Source organism: Castor canadensis, chromosome 7, assembly GCF_047511655.1.
Source record: "Castor canadensis chromosome 7, mCasCan1.hap1v2, whole genome shotgun sequence".
NCBI classification, from domain to species: Eukaryota; Metazoa; Chordata; class Mammalia; order Rodentia; family Castoridae; genus Castor; species Castor canadensis.
Genome location: NC_133392.1, coordinates 87186118 through 87208602, shown reverse-complemented (window position 1 = coordinate 87208602; position 22485 = coordinate 87186118). Strand labels below are relative to the sequence as shown.

Sequence of the window (22485 nt, the reverse complement as noted above, 5' to 3'; positions counted from 1 at the left end):
AAGGCTTTTTCTGCATCTATTGAGATGATCAAGTGGTTTTTGTAAGCCAGACAATTTTGAATTATTGTTTACCTCTTACAGCTATGAAATCTTGGGCAGTTCACTTAACTATTATAAGCCTCAGTTTCCTCTCTACAGTACTTACATCATAGAGTGGTTGGGAGCATAGACTAGAAAACACTTAGAACAGTACATAGCATAAATGTTTATAATATTATTAGTGATAAAAGACATGTATGTGGTCCACACAAACACAGACTCACCAAATACAAGTTATTTTTTGATGAATGTGATGACTGGATCCAAGAGGAATCCTGCCCCAGGTAAACAGGGAGACAGTAGAATCTCCACTTGAGTCAGGCAGTTGAACTTAGAAGTTTGAGCTAGTAGAAGCGCCAGAAAAAGATCAAATTGTATGTTCGTTTAACTTCTAAATTCTACTATTTTTGTCATTCTCCTTGCCTCATTGTTCTTTTGGTGTTTTACAGTTTGAAGCTTAATTAAACACTGAAGCCAAAACAGTAGGAAAAAGAAATTCAAGATGGTACAAGAGTCAGGTAAAAAACAATAATGGAATTGTAGTGGTAATTTGAACTAAAAGTAGAACTTAAATCTTAAACTCTGCCTATGATATGGAATCGAATAATTTTGTTTTCTGTACCTTGGCTGATTGATAACATAATTCAATGAAACAGCAAACAGGACACTAACACAGCCCCTTGATATTTAAGAAAACTGAAGTTAGATTAAATCTGTAGTAAACAGACTGACAATTACTAGACACAGAAATTTGAATAAGTCATCCAATTAACTTAATTCTAACACATACATATATCTGAAAATTACTTATTTTCAAAATTAGGTAAGTTATTGAAAAAAACCAGAGTGATAAATATAAAAATTTTTCCAAGTTGAGAATTGAGAATGGACTTAAAATTAATTAATGAAAAATATACAGATTTGACAAAAGGAAGAATTTCAATACTGTAACTGATAGGAAAGATATGGATCATTGTTGAGGGGAGGGGATTTTAAGGTTAGGATTGTTCTTCAGGGATGCATTGGTAGAAACTATGTGTCTTGGCCTATTTTATGTTGCTGGGACTAGGTAATTTATAAACAATAGAGGTTTATTTAGCTTATTATTTTGGAGGTCCAATTCTAAGAGCATGGTGCTGATGAGGGCTTCTTGCTGCATCATAACATGGCAGAGGATGGTGAGACAAAGTAAGTGTGTGCCTACTATGGTTTCTCTCCTCCTCTATGCCCCACCTCTCCTCCTCTTATTTGAAGGAACAAGTCCCACCATGGGGTTCCCATCCTGATGATCTTATCTAATCCTTACTACCTCTCAAAGGCTCCTCTACAAATACCATCAACATATTAATTTGGGGATCAAGTTTCTAACACATGGAATTTGGGATACACATTCAAACCATAGTACCATGCTAGAATTACACGTAAGAAAAGTATATAGAGGAGGAAATCCAAACTTTGAAGTGAATAGATGCTCCAACTGTGGCATGTTGCCCTTATTCTACATGTCTTCAACTCATTTCAAGTAATTTCTAGCCATGTGTCATAGAGAAGGAAGAAAGTAGAGGAGAACAGAAGGAAAAAATTATGGTATATGAAAAATTCATTTTGCTGCTTATATATGTAACTACCATTTATTTGTCCACAGGCTATGTCTATCAAAGATTACCATCAATTATCACAGCAAATGTAGAGAGAATGAATACACAGAAAATCCTGACTATCACACTTCAAATCTTTCCCAGGAATGTTCTACCTTTCATTCATTAACACTGCCTTAGGCAAAGGATGTACTGTATGAACTGCATACAGATAGCAAATCTTTAACACTTTGAGTAAGCTTTGGTTTTCATAAAAGTCTTTATAGCTCCTGGCCTCATTTACCTTTCAAAGAAAAACAAATGAGCTGACTGTATCATTACTACTAAGGAATTTAGATCCTTTAGCATTTCAATGATGAGAAGGTCCAAACTGAGATCAATTTTTGGCATGGTAGCTAGAGCAAGTAAAATAGGTACTAATGAAAAGTGCTTCACTCAGAGCTGATATAACTAAAATTGTTAGTCTATAGCATGGATATGCAGGAGAAGAAAAATGCATTTGAAGGTTAATGCTTTTAGAAACATAGGTCAAAAGTGAAAAACAGAGGTAAGGCAAAAATCTATTAATCAACAGGCTGTAAGAAATTACTTGCTTTATTATTCTGCTACTCTACTCACCTAATGTCCAACCAAGAGGCTGAAAATTGAGAAGCCCAGCTAATCAACTGGTAATTTTAAACACATATAACTGAATTTTAACATTGTGTAGTTATTCCCAAATGATACTTGCTCAATGAGTTTTGACATATTGCAGTCACAGTATAAATATCTTTAAAAATAACTGGCTTCAAAAGAAATAAAAATGAGTATTTTGTCTTACTTGATAAACATATTTTCCTTTCTTTTATTCACATATTTATAAATATAATGAATTTCAAATTTGAACATGGTTTGATCAGTATCAAAGATTATTGTACAACTGATTGATGTAACATGTTAACTGATTCAGTACAAAGAATTATTTTTTGTATGTAGACCAAGTCATGATGGCATACATTTTTGTATGAATAATTATTACAAATACAGATTGTATCACAGCATCAGAAAACAGTGAGAAAAGGATGGCGATAATATAGGTAAGCCATATTTTTGAAGAATTTATAGTAAGTCAAATATAACCCAGAGCAAAACCTAAAGCATGTCAAATTCTTTTCAGGAAAAACCCTTAGAATATGCTTATATCTATCTATAGTAGATACAGATGGAATAATATCATTATGCCTATAATAGTACAGTTTTAGCAAAAACTCAATTTATACTATTGATCACTTTCATTCTTTGTTTTAAAATAGTACTTAGCTTTCCATTCTTTGCACGTAAAAAACAGGAAGTGTCTTTCTTTGTAGCAAGTGAACTCATGAGAAAAATCTTGAATATCTTCTTGGCAGCCCCAATTTCAAGTCAATAGATTAAGTGTCCACATTGTTTGCAACTCAGTCACAGCTGTTTAAATTGCTTCAGAAATGTTTAGCAGATTGCTTTATAGCAGGATAACAGTTTGAACCATAGTTTCTTGACGACATCTTGCTGAGAGCTTATCTCATTCAAATGATGAAGGCAGCTGAAGCATATTTGAATCATCCACATTTTGCTCTAATAAAGGAGAACTTTAGGAAGCTCTAGTTGTGATAGGCAACAGAGTAACACAATTGAAATGTGGGTCTTGTATTTTATACTGCTCAAACTGCTTGCATGTGTATGTGTAGTGATAAGTTACTTTAAAAATAAAACTTCATTGGTAAGAGGTTTACAGTTAAAGCAGTACACAGATATGTGAAATACCAGCATATAAAAATAAATATGCAAATGACTATAATACTCTTTTGCAAAATAGCATCTCTAATAGGAAACCCCTCATAGGAATATTTTAAAGATTCTTATATATTTTAAAACTTTTTTATATTTTAGTAATACTTACAACTAGTAGTTCTTATTTTTAAGAACTACACTTTTTTTTTTTAAGAAGACATGTCTTTCTGGTCACACCTGAATAAATGGTACATATGAACATGAAGAATGGGTCCATATTGACACTTCTGTTTTAAAATTTTAAAATATCAATAAAACAAGTCTTAATTATTTTCTACTTACTTTTAAAAAAATATTACTGGGTGCTATGGAGATTACAGAAGTCTGATTTTTTTTTTTTTTTCACTCAAGAAGCTTAAAATCTATACAGGGAACTAAACACTAAATGTAATTAGGTCCTAACATGTTAGTTTGCTAACATAACCCTACTAAATTGTAATATTCTGTAAATATTATCAAATCGGTGAATAAATTACAAAAGATCAACTTTTTTAGTTGCTCAGTTTAAAGAATTTAAATATTTCAGGAAAAGTCTGTCAATGGCAACTTTGAAAACAGGGCCTATTTAAATTTACAACTTGGAATGTATGCTCTGTTTCTTACTTACTATCGATATCTCCGTTTCTCCCTTAAAAAATCAAGGTTCAATCTAAAAGACAGTATTCTAAGAACTTATGATTTTTTTTAAAAAATTGCCACGATGAATACATTTGTTCTAGGTTTTAGAGAATCTAACAGCTATAGATTTGATCTTCCATTTTAAAGCCTGAGAAGTAGAATGTTTTACTGATTACAAAAATCATTGACTAAAATGTCTATGTAAAGGTTGCTGTGACTTGTCCATTAAAATCCACCCTTTCCTCTTCTTTAGGAAGAGAGTTGTAGTTCGGTCCATGACTACACAGAAATATTTCTCAGCCTCATTTGAAATAAGATGTTATCAAGAGACTACATTTTCACAACTAAATGTGGTAGGAATGTCTAATTTTGAGCCAGGGCCTTAAGACATTGGACATATCATCCTTTTTTTTTTTAATCTTCCCACCCTTTTTTCCTTCCCAGAAGGTAGGTCAAGGAATTCTTTCACCTGCTTTAAACATGCAACTGAGAAGAAGGCCATAGTAAAAGGTAGAGCAGTAAGACAGAAGGAATGTGGATCCCTGGATGGCCTCTCCAGGCAGATGCAGCCCAATAACTCCTACTGTTTACTTTGTACAGTCCTTCTGTATAAAGAGCACATTCATCACCTTTCTATTACCATAACAAACCTGAAATAGGCTACTTAGGAAGAAAAAGAAGAGGTTTATTTATTAGCTCATAGCTCTGGAAATTTAAAGTTCAAATGGCATAGCACAGACTCTGTGGTTAGAGGGCCACTGGTTGGTTGCGTCTCTATACGGTAGATAGCAATGGCAGAAGAATGTTTCAGGGGAAGTGGTAACATCTCAAGGTTGGAGGAAGAAAGACATGGGTGGGGTAAGAGAACTACCAAGGGGTAGCATGAGAAGGATGCCTGCTCTCAATGACCAAAAGAACTCCTACTAGGTCCTACCCCTTAAAGGTTCCATGGCAATTCCCATGTTCACTGTGGAGAACAAACCTTCAACTGCATGAACCTTAGAGGGGACACAGTTAAACAACATCCAAATCACCAACCTAGCAAGCGTGAAGCCCTAAGTTAAAACCCCAGTACTGCCAAAAAAAAGTTTACTTTCTCAATCATGATTAAAAATAATTTTTCATTCTTCAAATACATACAACTCAAAAAGTTACTATTTATTCAATGCTTATGTATCAAATTAGGAAAACAGCATTTTCTGGTATCCCTTTCAGGAGAGCATTTTATGAATCTGAAAGAAATTTCCAAGTAATCTTATTTGGGATAGTAACAGTTGCAAATCAGAAGGACCTGAGTATGATCAAACTGTTGATAGGAAAAGTAGCAGGGTGTGCCTGTGGGAAAAGAGAGGAGGGCTCAGCATCAGGGTGAATGGCATCTCTTCCAATCTTTGGTACAAAGTCAAGGAATTCATGAAATGCTGGAGGATGGTGGGTGTAGTGGGTAACTACTACATGTAGTAGTTACATGTATCAAGCTTCTGGTCCATATCAGTGTAGGCACTATCAAGAAACATAGGCAACAGGGTGTTGCAGAAGTATATGTGGACAGAGAAGCAGCAAGCATTTGTAAATAACCTGCCAGAGTTTCAAACACTGTACTGGGGAAAAGGAGCTTTTTACTTTAGAGGAAATGAAGTTGGGCATTTAATCCAAGCTTACTTAATTTTCTGGTTAGGGAGTCCCTAGCCGACAGACTAAGCTTCTGTTACACATGCAGAAATACAGAATCACACACACCATTATCTACTACCTAAGAAATACTGTATTAGGCCATATAAGACATGGACCCTTTCTTCTGGTTTAAAGTCTAATAGAGCAAGATTATATACAATGACTCCATGGAGAAGAGATTTAAGTGCCTAAATAAATGTGAAAACAAAGTGCCATAGGAAGGTCCATACCAGGTTTCATATATACTTATTATTTATCGTTTGATACAGTACCTACTTGTATTCTATAGGTAGAACTGTGGTCATTCTTTCTCTGATGGTTATTACCTTGGCTTAATTTACTCTTGTCCATTTCCAAACTGTTGTTTTCCTTGGCTTAATTTACTCTTGTCCATTTCCAAACTGTCGTTTTCCTCATATAGTCAGAATGAGTTATTAAAATGGGAAATTTATTCAATGGTTTTCCATTGCTACTAAGATAAACACCAAAATCTCAGTATGGTGTGTAATCGATTCCTACTCACCCATATTCAGTACTCTTGGTTGTGGTGCCCTTGTCTGTTGCAGGATTATTCACCCTGTCCCTATTGCTCTCAGATATTGCAATGGTTTGGTTAATGAAAAGTGAAATAAATATGAGCACACATGTTAGGAACCAGTGCATGATTTACCACTTTTCTTTTCCTTCTGCCATGACAATGACAATTATTTCACATAAAGATTACTCTATCAGCCTGAATCTAGATTAAAGATGACATGGAGCAGAGTCATTTGGACATGCATCAAGAGAGATAACAAACCCTATTGGAGACCACTGAAAATCTTTTGAAATATTTTGTTATTCAGCACAACCTAGCCTGACTGGTACACATGGTCTATGTATTCTTATTATCCCATGTTTACTATAGCCTTATTGGCCTTCTAGTAATTACAAAATTGCTCCCTCCCACTTTAGAATATTTACCTATATATTATTCTCTCTCACTGGAAAGTTCTGTACTTTTTCTTTTTAGCCAGTTAATCTCACCTGACAATGAGATTTCAGCTTAAATGTGAAGTACCAGAAAAGGACTTCCTGACCTGTGTTTAAAATACCCTGAATTCACCTTCTGTATCACTAAATGGCAAGTTCCATGATACAGAGATCAAGTTTGCCTTAGTAATCACTATATTCCCAGTGACAGAGTTTTTAACTGAATCTGTGTGCACATGGCAGAAAACACCATTCTAGCCCTAGAACACCTTACCACTCTAGAACCAGCCATGTGCAACATTCCAATATTCTGTTTTCACATTCTTGTAGAGAGATTCTGATTGTCTAAACTTGTATATGGTCTATCAGTGGTCCAATCAAAGTTTACTAGAACATCTAAGTGAAGCAGATTCAATATGGCTGCAGAGACATCTCTGGAGACAGGAGGAATTTTTAGTGAAGGGGATGTCCGATCAATCCTCATCCCCCAAAGCATCTGCTAGTCACTACAGTTGACTACTTTTCTGTGTTCTTCACTTTAATAACCTTCTCCTCAAAATTATTTTGAATATACAAAAGGACAATTCCTACTAGTGGTTTTTTAAGGAAGACAGTAGTAATGATCATGTAGTTCTGGTTCTGTCTTCCTGAATTTTACCACTCCTTTGGGATTCTCTTATTTTGATTACCACTGCTACTTCACTCGGTTCTCTTGGAAGAGTGTGTGTGTGTGTGTGTGTGTGTTTTCTTTCAACACCTCACATTGAAGCAACAAAACAAAAACTAACAAGAAAGCTCTTCCCTCTATGCTCCATAAGAATAAGCTGGGATTTTCAAACACTTTCCTAAATATTAAGGAATAACAAAAGGAAATACACAATGGAAAACAATAAAAAATGTGGCTCACAAAGTAAAGGTTCCTTTCATCACCACAAATAAAAAACAACCACAAAGCCAGCCCTACTAAGATTTTCCCTTAATACCTGTTCTATTTTAAAAAATAAAACAGGGGAATAATACTTTCTCTCTAGTTAGTAATTTAAAATGTTTATATATGTTCAATTATGTCCTCTTCCTGAAGATCTTAGAATATTTATGAAAAATTTTAAAATGAGTGATACCAAGTATTTTCAAGATCTTTTAACTTCTTAAATATAAACCTGAATTTTTTTCCTCCTTTTTATTTTATTGTGGTAGCACCTGGGTTTGAACTCATGGCCTCTCATTTTGGTAGGCAAGCACTCTACCACTTGAGCCTCTATCTGTTTTTAAAATGTAAATCAGAATACAAAAAAGTGAAATGTACTTAGGATTCCCTAAAAATATTTGTAAACAGGGGGTGAAAACAATTCATTTGTATGAACATGGTATGTATTTCTATTAAAACATTTTGAAGTGTGTCGCTGATTAAGTATGATCTGATTAAGTATTTTTTTCCTGAACAGAGACTTGAGCTGTATCTTCTAGTTTAAACTAAGTGGTTGCTAAAACTATTACATTTTGCCAGACATGGCAGTGCAAGCCTATAATCTTAGTACTCAGGAGATTGAGGAGGAGGATCTTGAGGTCAAGCCCAGCCAGGGCTACATAACAAGTTTCAGGTCACCTTGGGCTACATAGTGAGACCCTGTCTCAACCTCCCCTCCAAAAATCGAATTTCCCAGATGATCCAACGGTTTTTATAGTGTGTTTGCTTCCCTTTTATGTTGTATTATTTTCCCTAGCATAAGTAATCTCAGAAATAATTTCTATTAACTTTGAAAACTCTGTGTATTTGTTTCTTACATTTTACGTGTGATTTGTAAAATGAAAATTATGGTTACTTGCCTTAGCACTAGAAAATGTAAAATGTAAAGTCTTTTCCTACAGTAATGATCTGAAGGAAGATAATGCTTTTGAGTTCAGTTTAAATGAGGATTCTATTTTAATACACATGTATGTTAAAATAAGCACAGGTAGCAACTGGTATACTTGAGTTCTAGTCTCCATTTCTGCCACTAAGTAATAATGTCATCTTGCTCCAAATTAGCTAAGCTATGATTTATTTTTCAACCAATAGTAAAAGTTAGGCTAGTCATTTAAGTCTCTTCTAGTTCTAAAATTTCATGATGCTAAAATGTGAACATTTTCTCTCATATCTAAACTTATTTTTGTAAAGAATGCTAATTCATCGACTGTATTTCTAAGTACTTTCATAGGAAATTCTTAATGCAACCATTATGAACCACGTATTACACGCATGTCAACAACCTCACATCTTTTCTGGAGTAAGGTAAGGCAAGAAAAGAAAATCTACCAGCATGAATTCAGTGCCCCTGAATTACACACTTAAAATGGCAAATTTTATGTGTATTTTACTAGTCAATTTTATGTATAGTAAAAGTTGCTATACATGCACACAAATACACAGTGTTCCCCTAACACTTTGTACCTATCATTTAAAATCGCATAGTTGTTTTAGACACAAGTCTGTTTCCCCAAAGAACTCCCTACGAACTTGTTATAAACTCTTTCTTAATCCTAGTTATGACTCCAGGGCCTAACTCTGCCTGATTCTTAGTTACCAGGGAAGGTAATTATACCCTGGTTTTCCCAAGTGTTGTTAGTTCATATATGTTAATTATCATTTTCAACCAAGGCAATTCATTAACCATATAAATAGCTGTAAGTACACACCAGAAAAATTCTTCAGCAATGTATGGGTTGGGGGTTCAGAACTCAGTCACAGAACTCTAGACCTTCAATAATTGTTCATGTGTGAGACTTGAGAAGACAAAGACCAAACGTAAGGCCTAGCATCGGCCCGACAAATCTCACGTGGAATGTAAGATAAGTACATTAGACCTTAAAAAAAAAAAAAAAGTCAATGAATGCCCTTCCTAACTGGCTACCTACGTAAATAGCACCTACCACCCGAACCTTAATATCTACCTACCAAATGCCTACCACTTTCTCCAAGTCGCTTTTAGCAAATCCAAAATACTTCAGCCTCAAGTAAGGAAGCCAATTGCGTAGACTATCCATGCCCCAACTAGACAAAAGCTCCCTGTTGTCGACTTCGTTGATATTCCTTCATTACTACTGTGTCAATCCTTAAAACCTGAACTTACACTACTTAGGTAAGTTACTAAGTAGGCGAGTCAGTTCTGATGGTTACCACACCAAGGAAAGTTGGCTTTTTTTCAGTCCCAGGCTGATTCCGCCCCATCTCCTTCAATTAAGTTCAGTTAAAAAACTCAAGAAGCCAGATAATTCAATTTTGAGCTCTGTAGGATTTTCCAACCCAAACCGCAGTTTCGCGCTCGAGGAAAAGACACTGTGAAGGCTCTGCATCGGTAGGTAGTTGCCAGAGATGGAGCCGCTCGCAGTTCCTGAAAATACAACCCCACACTAGCTCGGGCAGTTCCGCACTTCATGGCGAGAAGGCGCGCCAAAGGCCGGATTAGCCCTTGGTGCATGGGGGACGGGCGGAATCCCTAAGGGTTGAGGGCAAACTTCGGCAAGAGAAGGCGGCACTGGAAAAAACGATGGCGGAAAAAAAAAGAAAGAAAGAAAGAAAGAAAAACCCGCGAGTGGGCTCCACAGATGTAGCGTTCACCCTGGGGCCGTTAAACGCAGCAGGAAAGCGGGCGTGTCCTTTCACTTCTTCCCGCCTCCCCAAAGACGCCAGCCCAGTCCTTTCCCCTCATTTTCACCCCCGCCGGTCCAATGGCTGCCCGCCGCCGAGCCGGGTCGGAAGCCGCCCCGTCCCCCCGCCCCACTCGCGTCCTCCGGGTCCCCTACGCCCCACCTGCCCCGCCCGACGAGAGGCGGTGGCTGCGGCCGTCACGTGTGCTGGCAGCCGCCAAGTGAGGCCGCTTTTGCGACGCAGTGACAGCCAAATGGTGCGACAGAAGGAGCTGCAGCCGCGGCCGCTGCACCCTGTACAGTGAGGTTTGAGGCGGCTCCTGGCGTCGCCCAGGGGGAGCGACTTGGGCCAAGAGTCCGGCGCGGGCGGCGGCGGGCGGCGAGGGGGAGCGACTACGGGTGCCCTCGCTCCCCGCCGCTCTCCATGAGCCGGGCGGAATAAGCCGCGCCTCCAGCAGAGGCTGCGTCTCCATGAAGCCCTAGTTTTTTTGCTTTTTCCTTTTTCTCCCCGCTCCTCACCCCCAGTCAGTCTCCCGTCCCGCCTTCTCCCTTCGCCCAGCGGCGGCCGCGTTCAGGTGCGGAGTCCAGAGCGGAGCGCAATGGCGTCGAACCCCGAGCGGGGGGAGATCCTGCTCACGGAGCTGCAGGTAAGGGCCGCGGCCCGCCGGCCGAGGACGCGGAGAGAGAAAGAGGCGCGGGGTAGAGGACCCAGACAAGCCGTGCGGCCGCTGCGCCCCGAGCCCGCTGAGTGCGGAAACTGGGATCTCCCTGGGGCCAGACCCTCTCCCCAGCCAATACGCGGCCTGCCGCCGCTTTCGTTCGGGTCCACCTACCCGAGGGGACTTCATTCCTGTCGGTCGGCCCGCCTGCGTGGAGACTGCTCTCACCCGTGCGGGAGCGGCCGGCTCGTCGCCCCCGCCCCGGTGTCACCGCCGCCCGCGCCGCCCCGCCGTTCCCCCGAACCCCGCTCCTGAAACTCCTTTGAATGACTCCCAAGCTGTTTTCTCGTCCCTCCCCTTCCCCTCGGACCGCACAAAGAGCGCCACCAGCACTGCTAGCCCCCAAAAGTTTTGTCAGAAAGGAGCCTCTCCAAATGCTGTCTGGGCTTCACTACCCTCTAGGTGATGAGTTTCTGTCCTCTGATTCGCGGGCTCTCTTCCTTCCTTACCAAGTGATTGATCCTTTCTGCGTTGGTCCTGCTCTGATCCGGAAGTTCAGATGCTGATGCTTTTCAGAGTTTCATTTTCCCTCCTGTTTGTACCCCAGAGAAAGCTGCAGGAGTTGTTTACAAACGAGAAAGCAGCGATTAAGAGAAAATGTTAGACACCACCACGTCCGCTGAAGATAACAAATACATCCCTTAATTAGTTAAATCCATGTTGAGTAGCAATATTATTCTTTCCCTTTTTCAGCTAAATATTTGATGATGAAGGCACGATTTTTGTTTTTAGCTCTCTGTGGTGGACAAGGAGACAGTCTACCCTGTTGGGGTTAGTTTTCGTTCAAGAGATTTTACAGCAGGGTTAAAATTTCATGTTTTTTTTTTTTTTTTTTTTTTAGCTTGGTTTTGGCTACCTAAAGATTAGAAATTAAGAGAATGAAGAAAACAGTGTGCTTGCATTTCTTTTTGAGGTTGAACTTTTTTTTTTTAACTGAATTTAGAAACAAGTGTTGGTTCTTTATGATGTCAAAATTACGTATTGCAACTGCATTTAAATTTCTTGTTGAAATGAATTTTTTGGTAGATTCCTGTTTAAATTTGGTTTATTGGGCAATCATAAGCAAGGTTGAAGGTATCCTGTCCTACACAAAAGGTACACTAATCCAGTGTTGTATATTTGGAATTTACTATAGGAAATTCAGCTTTGCATTTGTATCATTGAAAATGTTCTGTGTAGTGTTTTAATTACACTTAAGCGTTTACAAACAAACTTACAGCATATCACATTTGCTAAATGAATGGAATTTATTATTTTATTAATTTACATGAGCTTTTAAAATGAAGATTGTCCCAGGCACATCAGGAGGAATACTGAATTACCGCCTACTTTTTTTTTTTAAACATGAAAAGCACACGTTTGATAGAGAAAAAGCCATTAAAATAACAGGAGAGTTTTTCTTTTGAATTTAGTGGTGTTAGAATTATGAAGTACCTGGTGACCTTTTATAGAAAATTGGTGTAAAAGACACTTGTTTTGGCCCTGGAACCGAGAGAATTTTTATGTTTTTTAGAATATAATATTTAGGACATTTTAGTTAATAAGATCAATTTTGGCAGTAACAAGGAAGCAAGTTAAGGAAATAAATTTTAAAGATGATAATTTGAAAAATAGAACCGAAGTAGGGGAACACCTGATCTAAGGTTAGATATTAAACCAAGATATAACTCCCTCTAGGAAAAGAATAGTTTTTAAATGTACTTTAATAACTTAAGGTTGTTATGTATATCCAGGGCATTTTTCTTGGTTTATTGGACTCCCAGTTCTAATAAAAGTTATTACACTTAAAGTTTATCATGTTTATTAAAATATTTGAGTGTATTTATATCAGAACTTAAGATAAATGGTCATAAATTTGCTTCACCAAGCATAGCTATCTACTCAAACATTTCTGTTATTTCATAGGGTCATGAAACTAGCATATACTAACCAAACTTCACCAAACTTTTTCTAAATTGTTTGAATTTATTTAGATTGAAAGATAGTTTAATACGGATTTCTTAATGCTTATTTGCCAAGGGGTATTTGGTTAGTTAGTTATGTAGCCAGTTTTAAAATGTGCTTAATAGGTAAACACTGTAATTTTGCCATATCTTGTCTTAGGAACTTGGTTCACTCTGAATACTGCTTACTTTAATAAACATTATGTGACTTTAATAAAATTTATATTTAGAAATATATATCCAGTTTTTAGTTATTGTTTTAAAATTATACTGCAGAGTTTGAAATACTTCACTACTTGAGCTGAACTTGGCTTGCTTGTCAATAACCTTTGGTTATAGAAAGAAAAAACTAAGAAAATCTGAAACTACAACACTTTGTTTTGTGAATTATTTTAATGTTTTTAACTGTTGCTATTAATATAGGAAACTTAATAAACAAGGAAGCATTAATAAAGTACACACAAACTTTAATGTCCAGAAACTTCAAAGTGTAAGGAAAAATACTTGCTATAGTAACAACACAAAATAGACTTTAAAATTTTTAATTTAACTGGAAATTTCTAATTTTTATTTCATAACTAGTTTTTTGTCTTGGTTAGAAAATATTTAACTTTGAAATATATCAGGAAACTTATTTTTGCAAGGACAAAGAAGCAAAGTTTTCTTTCCAAGGAAACTATATTAGTGAAAACTATTTAGAATCTCAAAATGAAAATGTTACTATAACAGTAATTTTGTAGAATGCAGAACCGTATACTTACTGAGCAACATATTAAGCAAAATAACCTTGTCGATTATTGGTGATTCATCGTCTTCATCAAAATGCAAAGTGTTGGGCTGGGAATCTTAAATTCCATTCACAGCAGAAAGGGTTAGTTGAGATAGTTAGCCTTAAATTACAATTGTTAATTTTGCTAACATTATTGAATATCTACCAAAGCTGTATTGGAGGCTATCAAGATGACAAGATAATAGTTTTTGCTTCCTAGAAGAGAGTACAAATAACATTTGGACTAGAAGAGAATTCTGTGAAAGTACAAATAGCATTTATTATTTGCTACATATCTGACATTGTACTTAGTATCCCATATGCCTTGATTTTCATAGCAATCTAATAGAAGACATGTTATTTCCATTTTATGAATCAGGAAACTAAGTTCAAGAATGCTTAGTAGATTACCTATGGTCACACTGTAAGTCTGAATTTGAATTCAGGTCTGTAAGTTTCCCAACATTCTTTAAGTTGCCACAGTTCTGTGGACCCATAATTGTTTTGCATTCCAGTGCTGTGTAAAATTTGTGGAAATCAGGAAAAAAAAGTAGTTAATCAAGGTTAACTTTAGTATAAGCTTTGCACGTCTTGTTAGTCCCTGCTAGAGTAAGGAAAAAGGAATTTCCACATTTATTTAGGTAATCTATAATTTAGCAGTGCTTCATTATTGTAAAGAAGGTATAATATTCCACAGGGAATAACAATACAGAGAGCCTTTTCACAGGCTTTCTTCACTTAACAATTAACCATTTTTGATGAAAGATGTCAAATGTTAGTCAACGATCTTCCAAAAGATTTATTTCTCAGTAGACTGTTGTATAAGTATTAAGGTTTTAAGCTTATATATAAAACCTAGCTCAGTGTTTGGCACTTAGTATGTGCTGAATATATTAATGAGGAGATTCCATTTGTTACCTAGGATGAGGAATGACTAACTGTTTTAGGAGAAATTCATTATGATTATTGACAATAGGAAATTGTAGTCATCCATGGAGTCAAATAAAAGCAGGTTGAAAATACTCAAAAACATGCTGAATATGTACACTTTTTTCTGTTTTTATTCCCTAAATAATACAGTATAACAAATATTTACATAGCATTTTTATTGTTTTAGAGAATGTATATTGATAATACACTAATACATTTATCCCTTGATATTCATGGGGGATTGCTTCCAGGACCCCTGTGGAATCCTTGAACCCCAGAATCCTTGAATGCTCAAGTCCTTTATATAAAATGGTATAGTATTTGCATGTAACTAGTACACATCCTCCTGTATACGATAAACCATCTTTAGCTTACTTTTAATATCTAATACTTAAATACTGAAGTGTTTAAGGGATTTGGCAGTGATTACTTTGTCTAATTGGTAAATACTTTACTTCCCTGGCACATAGGCACTTTAAGGTGGTTATGATTGAATTTGGAATTTATTTTTTGGTTATAGAAGACATACTATCCAATAAAAATGCTGAGTATCTTACATTTTATACATTAATTTTATTGTTGTCCCTTCCCTATAGTGGGCACTTTAGGAATTCTCTAAGGGGGTGATTATTCTGTTTGTTTCATAATTTTCATTGAGCAAGTTACATGTGATTTGTGGATTTTTTTTTCTTTTTTAAACTTCAGTCATAATCATTGTGAATCATTATCTGTCTATCATAATAGGTGCTCATGGACTACCACTTCCCCCTACCCCGAAGATATGGACTTAACTTGAATATAGTTTTTCTCCATCTCCTGTCCCCAATTCTGCCTTCTTGTCAACCTAAACCCATCTTGAATCCTGTGGTCATTCTCTTCCTTCTGTGTCTTTTATTGGATGTATAATTCTAAAAGAAGTATCTTTTAATTGTGTTGAGTATAATCTTTTTGAATTTGAATTGTCGGGTAGTTTAGCTAAGTCTTAAATCCATATTATTGCATGTTGCTGTAGTCATTCGTTGTAGTTGCTACATGTCATTTAGTATCTCCCATTGTTGGATAGTTCAATGTCTGTCTATTTTCTCTTGTTGGACATTTGGTTATTTTTTGCTTTTGTAATTGTGAGCAAGATACTCTAAACATTCTGTGTGTGTTTCCATGTGTATATGTGAAAGATCTGTTGATTGTATGTGTGGAGGTACAGTTGCTGCTTCACAGCGTCAATGAATGCTTAACTTTTAAGAGATGATACTGAACTTCCAATGTGGTTCCATCAATTTATATTCATTCCAGTAGAAACAAGAGATAAAAGATTCTTTGATTATCTATCCTCTTTAATACTTTATATTGTCTTTTTAAATTTTTACACATTAAAAGGCTGTAATATGTTGTCTCATTGTGATATTGATGTGCATTTTCTTGATTATCACTGATACAGAGTATTTCTTTTCGTTTATTGGCCTTTTATGTTCCGCTTCAGTGGAGTTCCTATTCCTGTCTACTGCCTGTTTGTAAGAGTTCCTTATAGTCTTTATGTTAATTCTCTGTGTATGTTATGAATGTCTCTTTTAGTTTCTAAATTGTCTTTTTCACTTTGTTTTAGGAGGTTGTGTAGGAGGGACAATGATAAATGCCTTATCATTTTGGGAAATAATTCAGAATCATTAACATTATCAATAAGCTTACATTTAAAATCTATTGTAGATTTGGTATATAAAGGGTAACATACCATTTATGTTTGTAGATTTGTAAACTATCCAAATGGACAATCATAGATGGTTGTGTTAGATAGTTTATTACTTCACACATATTAGTTGACTTAGTAAATTCAGAAGCAAATGAATAATGAAAAGTATGCATGTAAATAAATCATCAACTGCTCATTTTCCCATTCAGTATCTCTTTGCTGCAGACTACTTAATACTATTATTTGGCATTATTAATATTTTATTCTTTTGTTTGAAGGACAGTATATTTTAAATATAGTTGCATAGTTGGTCAATAAAGTACTGAAGTTGATGAGATTTAATATTAGATATAAAACAAAATATTCTTCTCTTGCATAACTTACTAATATTTATAAACCTAGAATTCAGTTTTTGTGATTGCTGTGTTATTTTTTGATAAAAATTCTTAATTTTTATAAAGTCAAATTTGTCCATCTTTTATTGCAATTGCTTTACGTGTTTTATGTTTCTAAAAACTTAACAAATTTTGTTTTTAATTTTTTTCGGTGGTAGTGGGGTTTGAACTCAGGGCCTCACACTTGTTAGAAAGGCACTCTGCCACATTAGCCACTCTGCCATGCCTTCTTTGTGAAGGGTTTTTTCAAGATAAGGTCTCAGGAATTATTTGCCTGGACTGGCTTCAAACCTTGATTCGCCTGATCTCTGCCTCCCAAGTAGCTAGGATAACAGGTGTGAGCCACTGGTGCCTGGCTTTTGAAGTTTGTTTTTTTTTTTTTAACGTTTAGTCACTCTGTCTGGAGATATTTGAGCTTTTTGTTTTATTTTTGGTTTGGTGGGACTGGTGTTTGAACTCAGGGTTTGGCTCTTGCAAAGCAGACTCTCTACTGTTTGAACTACCTCTCCAGTCCATTTTGCTCTGGTTATTTTGGAGTTAGGCTCCTGACTAATATTTTCTGGGCTGACCTTGAACTGTAATCCTCCAGATCTCAGCCTCCCATGTAGGTAGGATTACAGGTGTGAGCCACTGCTGTCGGGCAAGTTGTTTTTTTAAGACTTTTTAAAAGAGCAGTTTTGGGTTCACAACAAAATGAAAAGGAATGTACAGAGATTTCCCAAATACTTTCTAGCAAACCTAGACAGATACAACCCTGGTCTTTATTAATATGCTCCACCAGAGTGGTACATTTGTTACAGTTGCTTAACATGCAGTGAAGTATCATAATCATCCAGAGTCCATAGTTTACTTTAGGGTTCACTCTTGGTATTGCACATTTAGTGGCCCGTACAAATGTAGAATGTCACGTATCCATCATTCTATCGTGCTAAGAATCCTCTGTGCCCCACTTATCCTCTCTCTCCTCCATGCCCTGGGAACCACGACTCTTTTTGCCATTTCCCTAGTTTTTCCTTTTCCAGAATGTTACATAGTTATCTGTCTTTTCATAGCACTAAGTAATCCATTGTTTGAATGGACTAGTTTGTCCATTCACCTATTAAAGAACATCTTGGTTGCTTCTAAGCTTTGGCAATTATGAATAAAGCTGCTGTAAATGTCTATGTGCAAGTTTTTGTGTGGACACAAGTTTTCAGTTCCTTTGGGTAACTAACTACCAAGGAATGAAACTGTTGGATTGTATGATAAGAATACAAGTGTGTCTAGTTTTGTGTGAAACTACCAAATTGTCCCTCACAGTGATTGTATTGTTTTGTATTCTCACCCACAGTGAGTAAGAGTTTGTTTCCTGACATCCTTTCCAGCATTTATTCTGTGATGTCACTGTTTTGAATTTGGACCATTCTAATTAGTGTATGGTGGTCTAGTAAATCCACCTTATTTACAGACTTATTACACACGGTTTGGTCAGAAAACTAAATAATATCAAAAGAAATTTCACAAAAATTTTTAAATTACATGCTTGCATTACGCGCTCAGTGATGGAGGAGAAGCTTTCAGTCCTGATGATCCTCAGTTGTATTTAAATCATGTGATCTTCTGTTTTCCTGCTCTTAATTTTGTGAAAATCTGCCTCCCAAAAAGCAAATGGTACCACCCAAGAAGCAAGGTAAAAGTAAATGTGTTTAATTTAAGTGATGAACTGAAAATTTGGTATTTGTTGAAAGGTGGCATGTCTTTAGCAGCAGTTGGGCTGTGTTAGGGGAAAAATGAACCAAGCATTGCAGTATTTGAAATAAAGAGTATGTAGTAATGTCAAGTTTTTGATAAGCAGTGTTAATGTGTACATCAGTAATTTTTGTGACAGTAATGTAGCTTACTCCACGTGGTTCCAAGTTACGGGTGCTCAGACCTACTGTACATAGGGTATAGGCAAATTTGAGTAATTTTAGATTACTGAACTCTGCATTCTGAACATTTGCAGTTTCTAAAGATTTCCTTAGAACCATATACTGGAGGATACCAAGAGTCTTCTGTACCTCATCTTAATAGTTGATATTTGAATATGGAGATAAGATTTGAATAGTCATTTTTTAATTTTTAAAACATTTTGAAATATGTGTCAAATTTCTATATAATGTAAATTTTTAAAAAGCACTTTTTCAACATTTAAGACAATATTATATCTGAATAGCATTATTTGATTCATTTTTGCAAGTTAGACTTAAGGTTATATCATACTAATTTTATGTAAGAACTATATTTAAAGTTATCCTCACCTAGCTCATTAGAAGCTTACTTTTTCCTTGTAATTTTAGTTTGTGTTTTATTGCCTGAAACCTTGTGTCAATAAACGTTGTCCTTGACTTATGTCTTGTTTATTCCCATTACATACCTTAGTTGTAGCTCAAACTTTGTATTTTCTCTGAAATCATCAAACCTTTTGCTCCTTTGTAATCAGGAGATCACCTACTGATGCATGATATTCAACAGTGTGTTTCCTCAACAGTCTGAGTTTTCTCTTTACTTTAAGCTTTCTTGGGATTTTAGGTGTTTTTATTCCCCCTCCACTACCACATTTTAAGGTAAATTTGTTTCCTTTCCTGGACTTTTGCATCCTCTGTAATACCATGTTTTACTCTTTTGTAGAATGAGACTTTCATTCTCCCCTGGCTCTTTGCCTAAAAATAAGTTCACATCTCTCATGTTTTTATATACTCTTTAATACCATTGTTCCCTCAAAATTCTTTCATAATCATACTCAGAAATTCCATAGTTTCCTTTATTTCCTACCACTTATTTAGCATATCCAAATACGACTCAGTCTCAAATATGCTGTTAAAGTTTTCTTACGAGGACATCAGTGCTTCCTGCTCCTTCTAGTCCTTACAAGCAGTTGTACTATTTCAGCTTCCTGAGACTTGCGTTTAAGTTAAGCTTGGAGAACTGACCCTATACAATGTTGATTACTTTGGTTTTTATCATACCTACCTCTCTTAACTTTCTTTTAACTCCTTCCCTAGTTTAAATGTCCCACATGTTTCTAGTTTGTTTCCCCTTTAATTTATTCGTCAGATTAACCACCAGAATCTAATTAACCACCAAAGCCTTGTTTTGTCACAGTTACAGCGAACAGAAATCCATTAAATTAGCTTAAGCAAAAATTGGATTGATAGGAAAGTTACAGGCATATCTCATTCAATTCAAGGGTAAGATGTGGAGCTAGGTCCCATGAGTGCTAAACAGGAAATTGGAGTTTTCTCTTCCTTCGTTCCTTTTCTTCATTCCTTTTCTAAATTCCTTTCTTCTCTTTCTTGAACCACATGCTCTCTTATCTCATTAACCTTATAATTCTAATGCCCGCAAGCTCATGGCTAATTGACTGGCTTACTCTATGTTACAGTTCTAAATGTTTGAATAAGAAAATATGTTTGGTCTTACTCAGTGGACCGTATACCCTGATCCATTCAACTGTGGCATTGAGAGGATATGGTTCTCTAATACCAATATTAGGTATAGAGACTAATCTCTGAGAAGGGAGTATAGGTTTCAGAAGCACTTCTGCTTAAACTCTTTCATTAGCTTTAAGATACATCTTTATTATTACTATGATTTCAGCTGTTTGGTACGGGGTCTCACTAAGTAGCCCAGGCTGTCTGAATTCACAATCCTCCTGCCTTAGCCTCTTGAGTGCTGAATTATAGGCATAGGCCACCATGCATGGTTTCAGATACTTTTTATTTTTTATGGTACTGGTGTTTGAACTCAGGGCCTCTTACTTGAGCCGCACCTCCAGTCCTTAAGATAAGTTTTTGATAAATAAGTAAATTTAATAAATTGGTCATGCAGCATTTGGGAGCATTTGCAAATAGCCTATTTACCATTTTTGCAACTCCCATCATTGAATATATCACTTAATATGGCAATCAGTTGCTAAATATATATGTCTCTACCAGTTTCAAAATGGGAACTAGACTAGGTGTTACTCATCTTTATGTTGCTAGCACCTGGCATATGGTTTATGCTTGACAAATGCTTGAAGAAATAATGTGGTTCTCTTTTATGACTGATCTGCCATGTCTGATTTATCTAAATTTCTAAAAGCTATCACTTTTTCCCTAGTTGACCATGTTAGAAATCTGGTACCTTTTATTAGCTACCACAATGGCCTCTTTACTTGATTCTTATACTTATGTATTTTGTATTCATTCATTACCACTGTACAGATAGTGACATTTGAGTGATTGCAATGTCTTGATGTTCTACCCAATATCTTTACACTTACTCTGTTTTTGTTTAGATTATGTACAACTGCTAGATTCAGAAGTTGTCACTAGTATTCAATGACTTCTTACTGCTTGTGGAATACACTCCTAATTTCTTAGTGAGACACCCCAGGCTGTCGTTGTTGTAGCCCTAAAATAATTTCATTCTTATTTTGTGTAAGTAAGCAGCCTGTTTTCCAGAGTATTCATTCTTATATGGAAAGTACATTAGCCATATTCACCTTCTTTACTTCCTTCTTTTACCTTCCCTCTTCTGTTAGTGCTCCCCCTTTAGCGTGATTTTTTTTTCATTCTTATCCTTTGTTGTATGAGACGGTTCTTAAAAGGACAAACCAAAACTAAGTATAGAATTTTGTGTAGAGTGTCTATGAAGTTTTAACACAATGAAAACTTAACACCAGAACAAAAATTTATAGTAAAATGAACATTCTTTTGATGCTGGAGTACAAAATAGAGAATGGACATTCTTTTGATGCTGGAGTACAAACTAGAGAATGGACATTCTTTTGATGCTGGATTACAAAATAAAAATTTGACTATGCTAAAAAAAGAAAACAAATGAGCACTTAATTTGCACATGAAAGCTCAATTTACAGTCATCAATTAGAGCTGATATTATTTATTAATATTTAGAAGTACATTGCCACGGATGTTTCTCTGCCATTGAATATGCAGGACTTTGCAGATGTATCATTTTAGTCCAAATATATAAAATGTCCAAAAGCCCTTGAGAAAGGACAAAATAAGAATATGAATTTACTTAAGCAGTTCCATGGAGTTGTGGTACAGTTCAATATTTGTAACGCCCAAATTACATACTATAGAGTCTTCAGTGAGAGGTCAATCTTAGTTCACCTTAGATCGGCCTAAGACTGTTACAATTACGCTTACACATAAACTCCACATGCTACTATTTTAAATTAAAACTATCATGAAAATATATTAAGACAGCTGCCCATCACTGTCCCCTCTATGAAGCAAAAGTTGAAGAGAGGGAAGAAAAAACCCTATGATCAGTGCTCTTTATGTCCATCTTAGGCCAGCCTATAAAGCAATCAGTTTTAAGTATTAAAAGGAAAATAAGTAATCTTAAAAATTTTCTCAGTGGGGGGAGAAGCACTATCTAGTATGTATCAAGTATTTTATGCGCATCCATTTCTTAGCACAGGTCCTGAATTCAGTCCTTAGAATTGAAGAAAGATGGTTCTTAGAATGTGCAGTGTGTCATTTCTATCTGAATATGGATAGGGTCTGTTAAATTACGCACATTAATGGTGCCATGTGATGTTCAGTACATACAGATATGTATAATGTTTAAGACAGGTTACATATATTTATCTTCTCAAATATTTGTCATTTCTTTTTGGTGAAATCTGAAAATTATTTTGTCTCACTTTTTGGAAATGTACAGTACGTCTC

At 36.0% G+C, this 22485-nt stretch overlaps 1 protein-coding gene across 4 annotated transcripts in view; it reads left to right on the top strand.

Moving 5' to 3' along the window:
* Nucleotides 1-10849: 10849 nt before the first annotated feature.
* Pkn2 (protein kinase N2) overlaps nt 10850-22485 on the top strand; it is a 116921-nt gene continuing 105285 nt past the window's right edge. For 3 of the 4 annotated variants that reach the window (XM_074079500.1, XM_074079501.1, XM_074079496.1), the window contains exon 1: nt 10851-10984. In XM_074079500.1, the coding sequence (XP_073935601.1) occupies nt 10937-10984 (48 nt within the window). In that variant the 5' untranslated portion in view covers nt 10851-10936. Of the gene's footprint in view, nt 10985-22485 lie in introns of all 4 variants that reach the window. The other variant, XM_074079502.1, reaches the window with a different exon arrangement.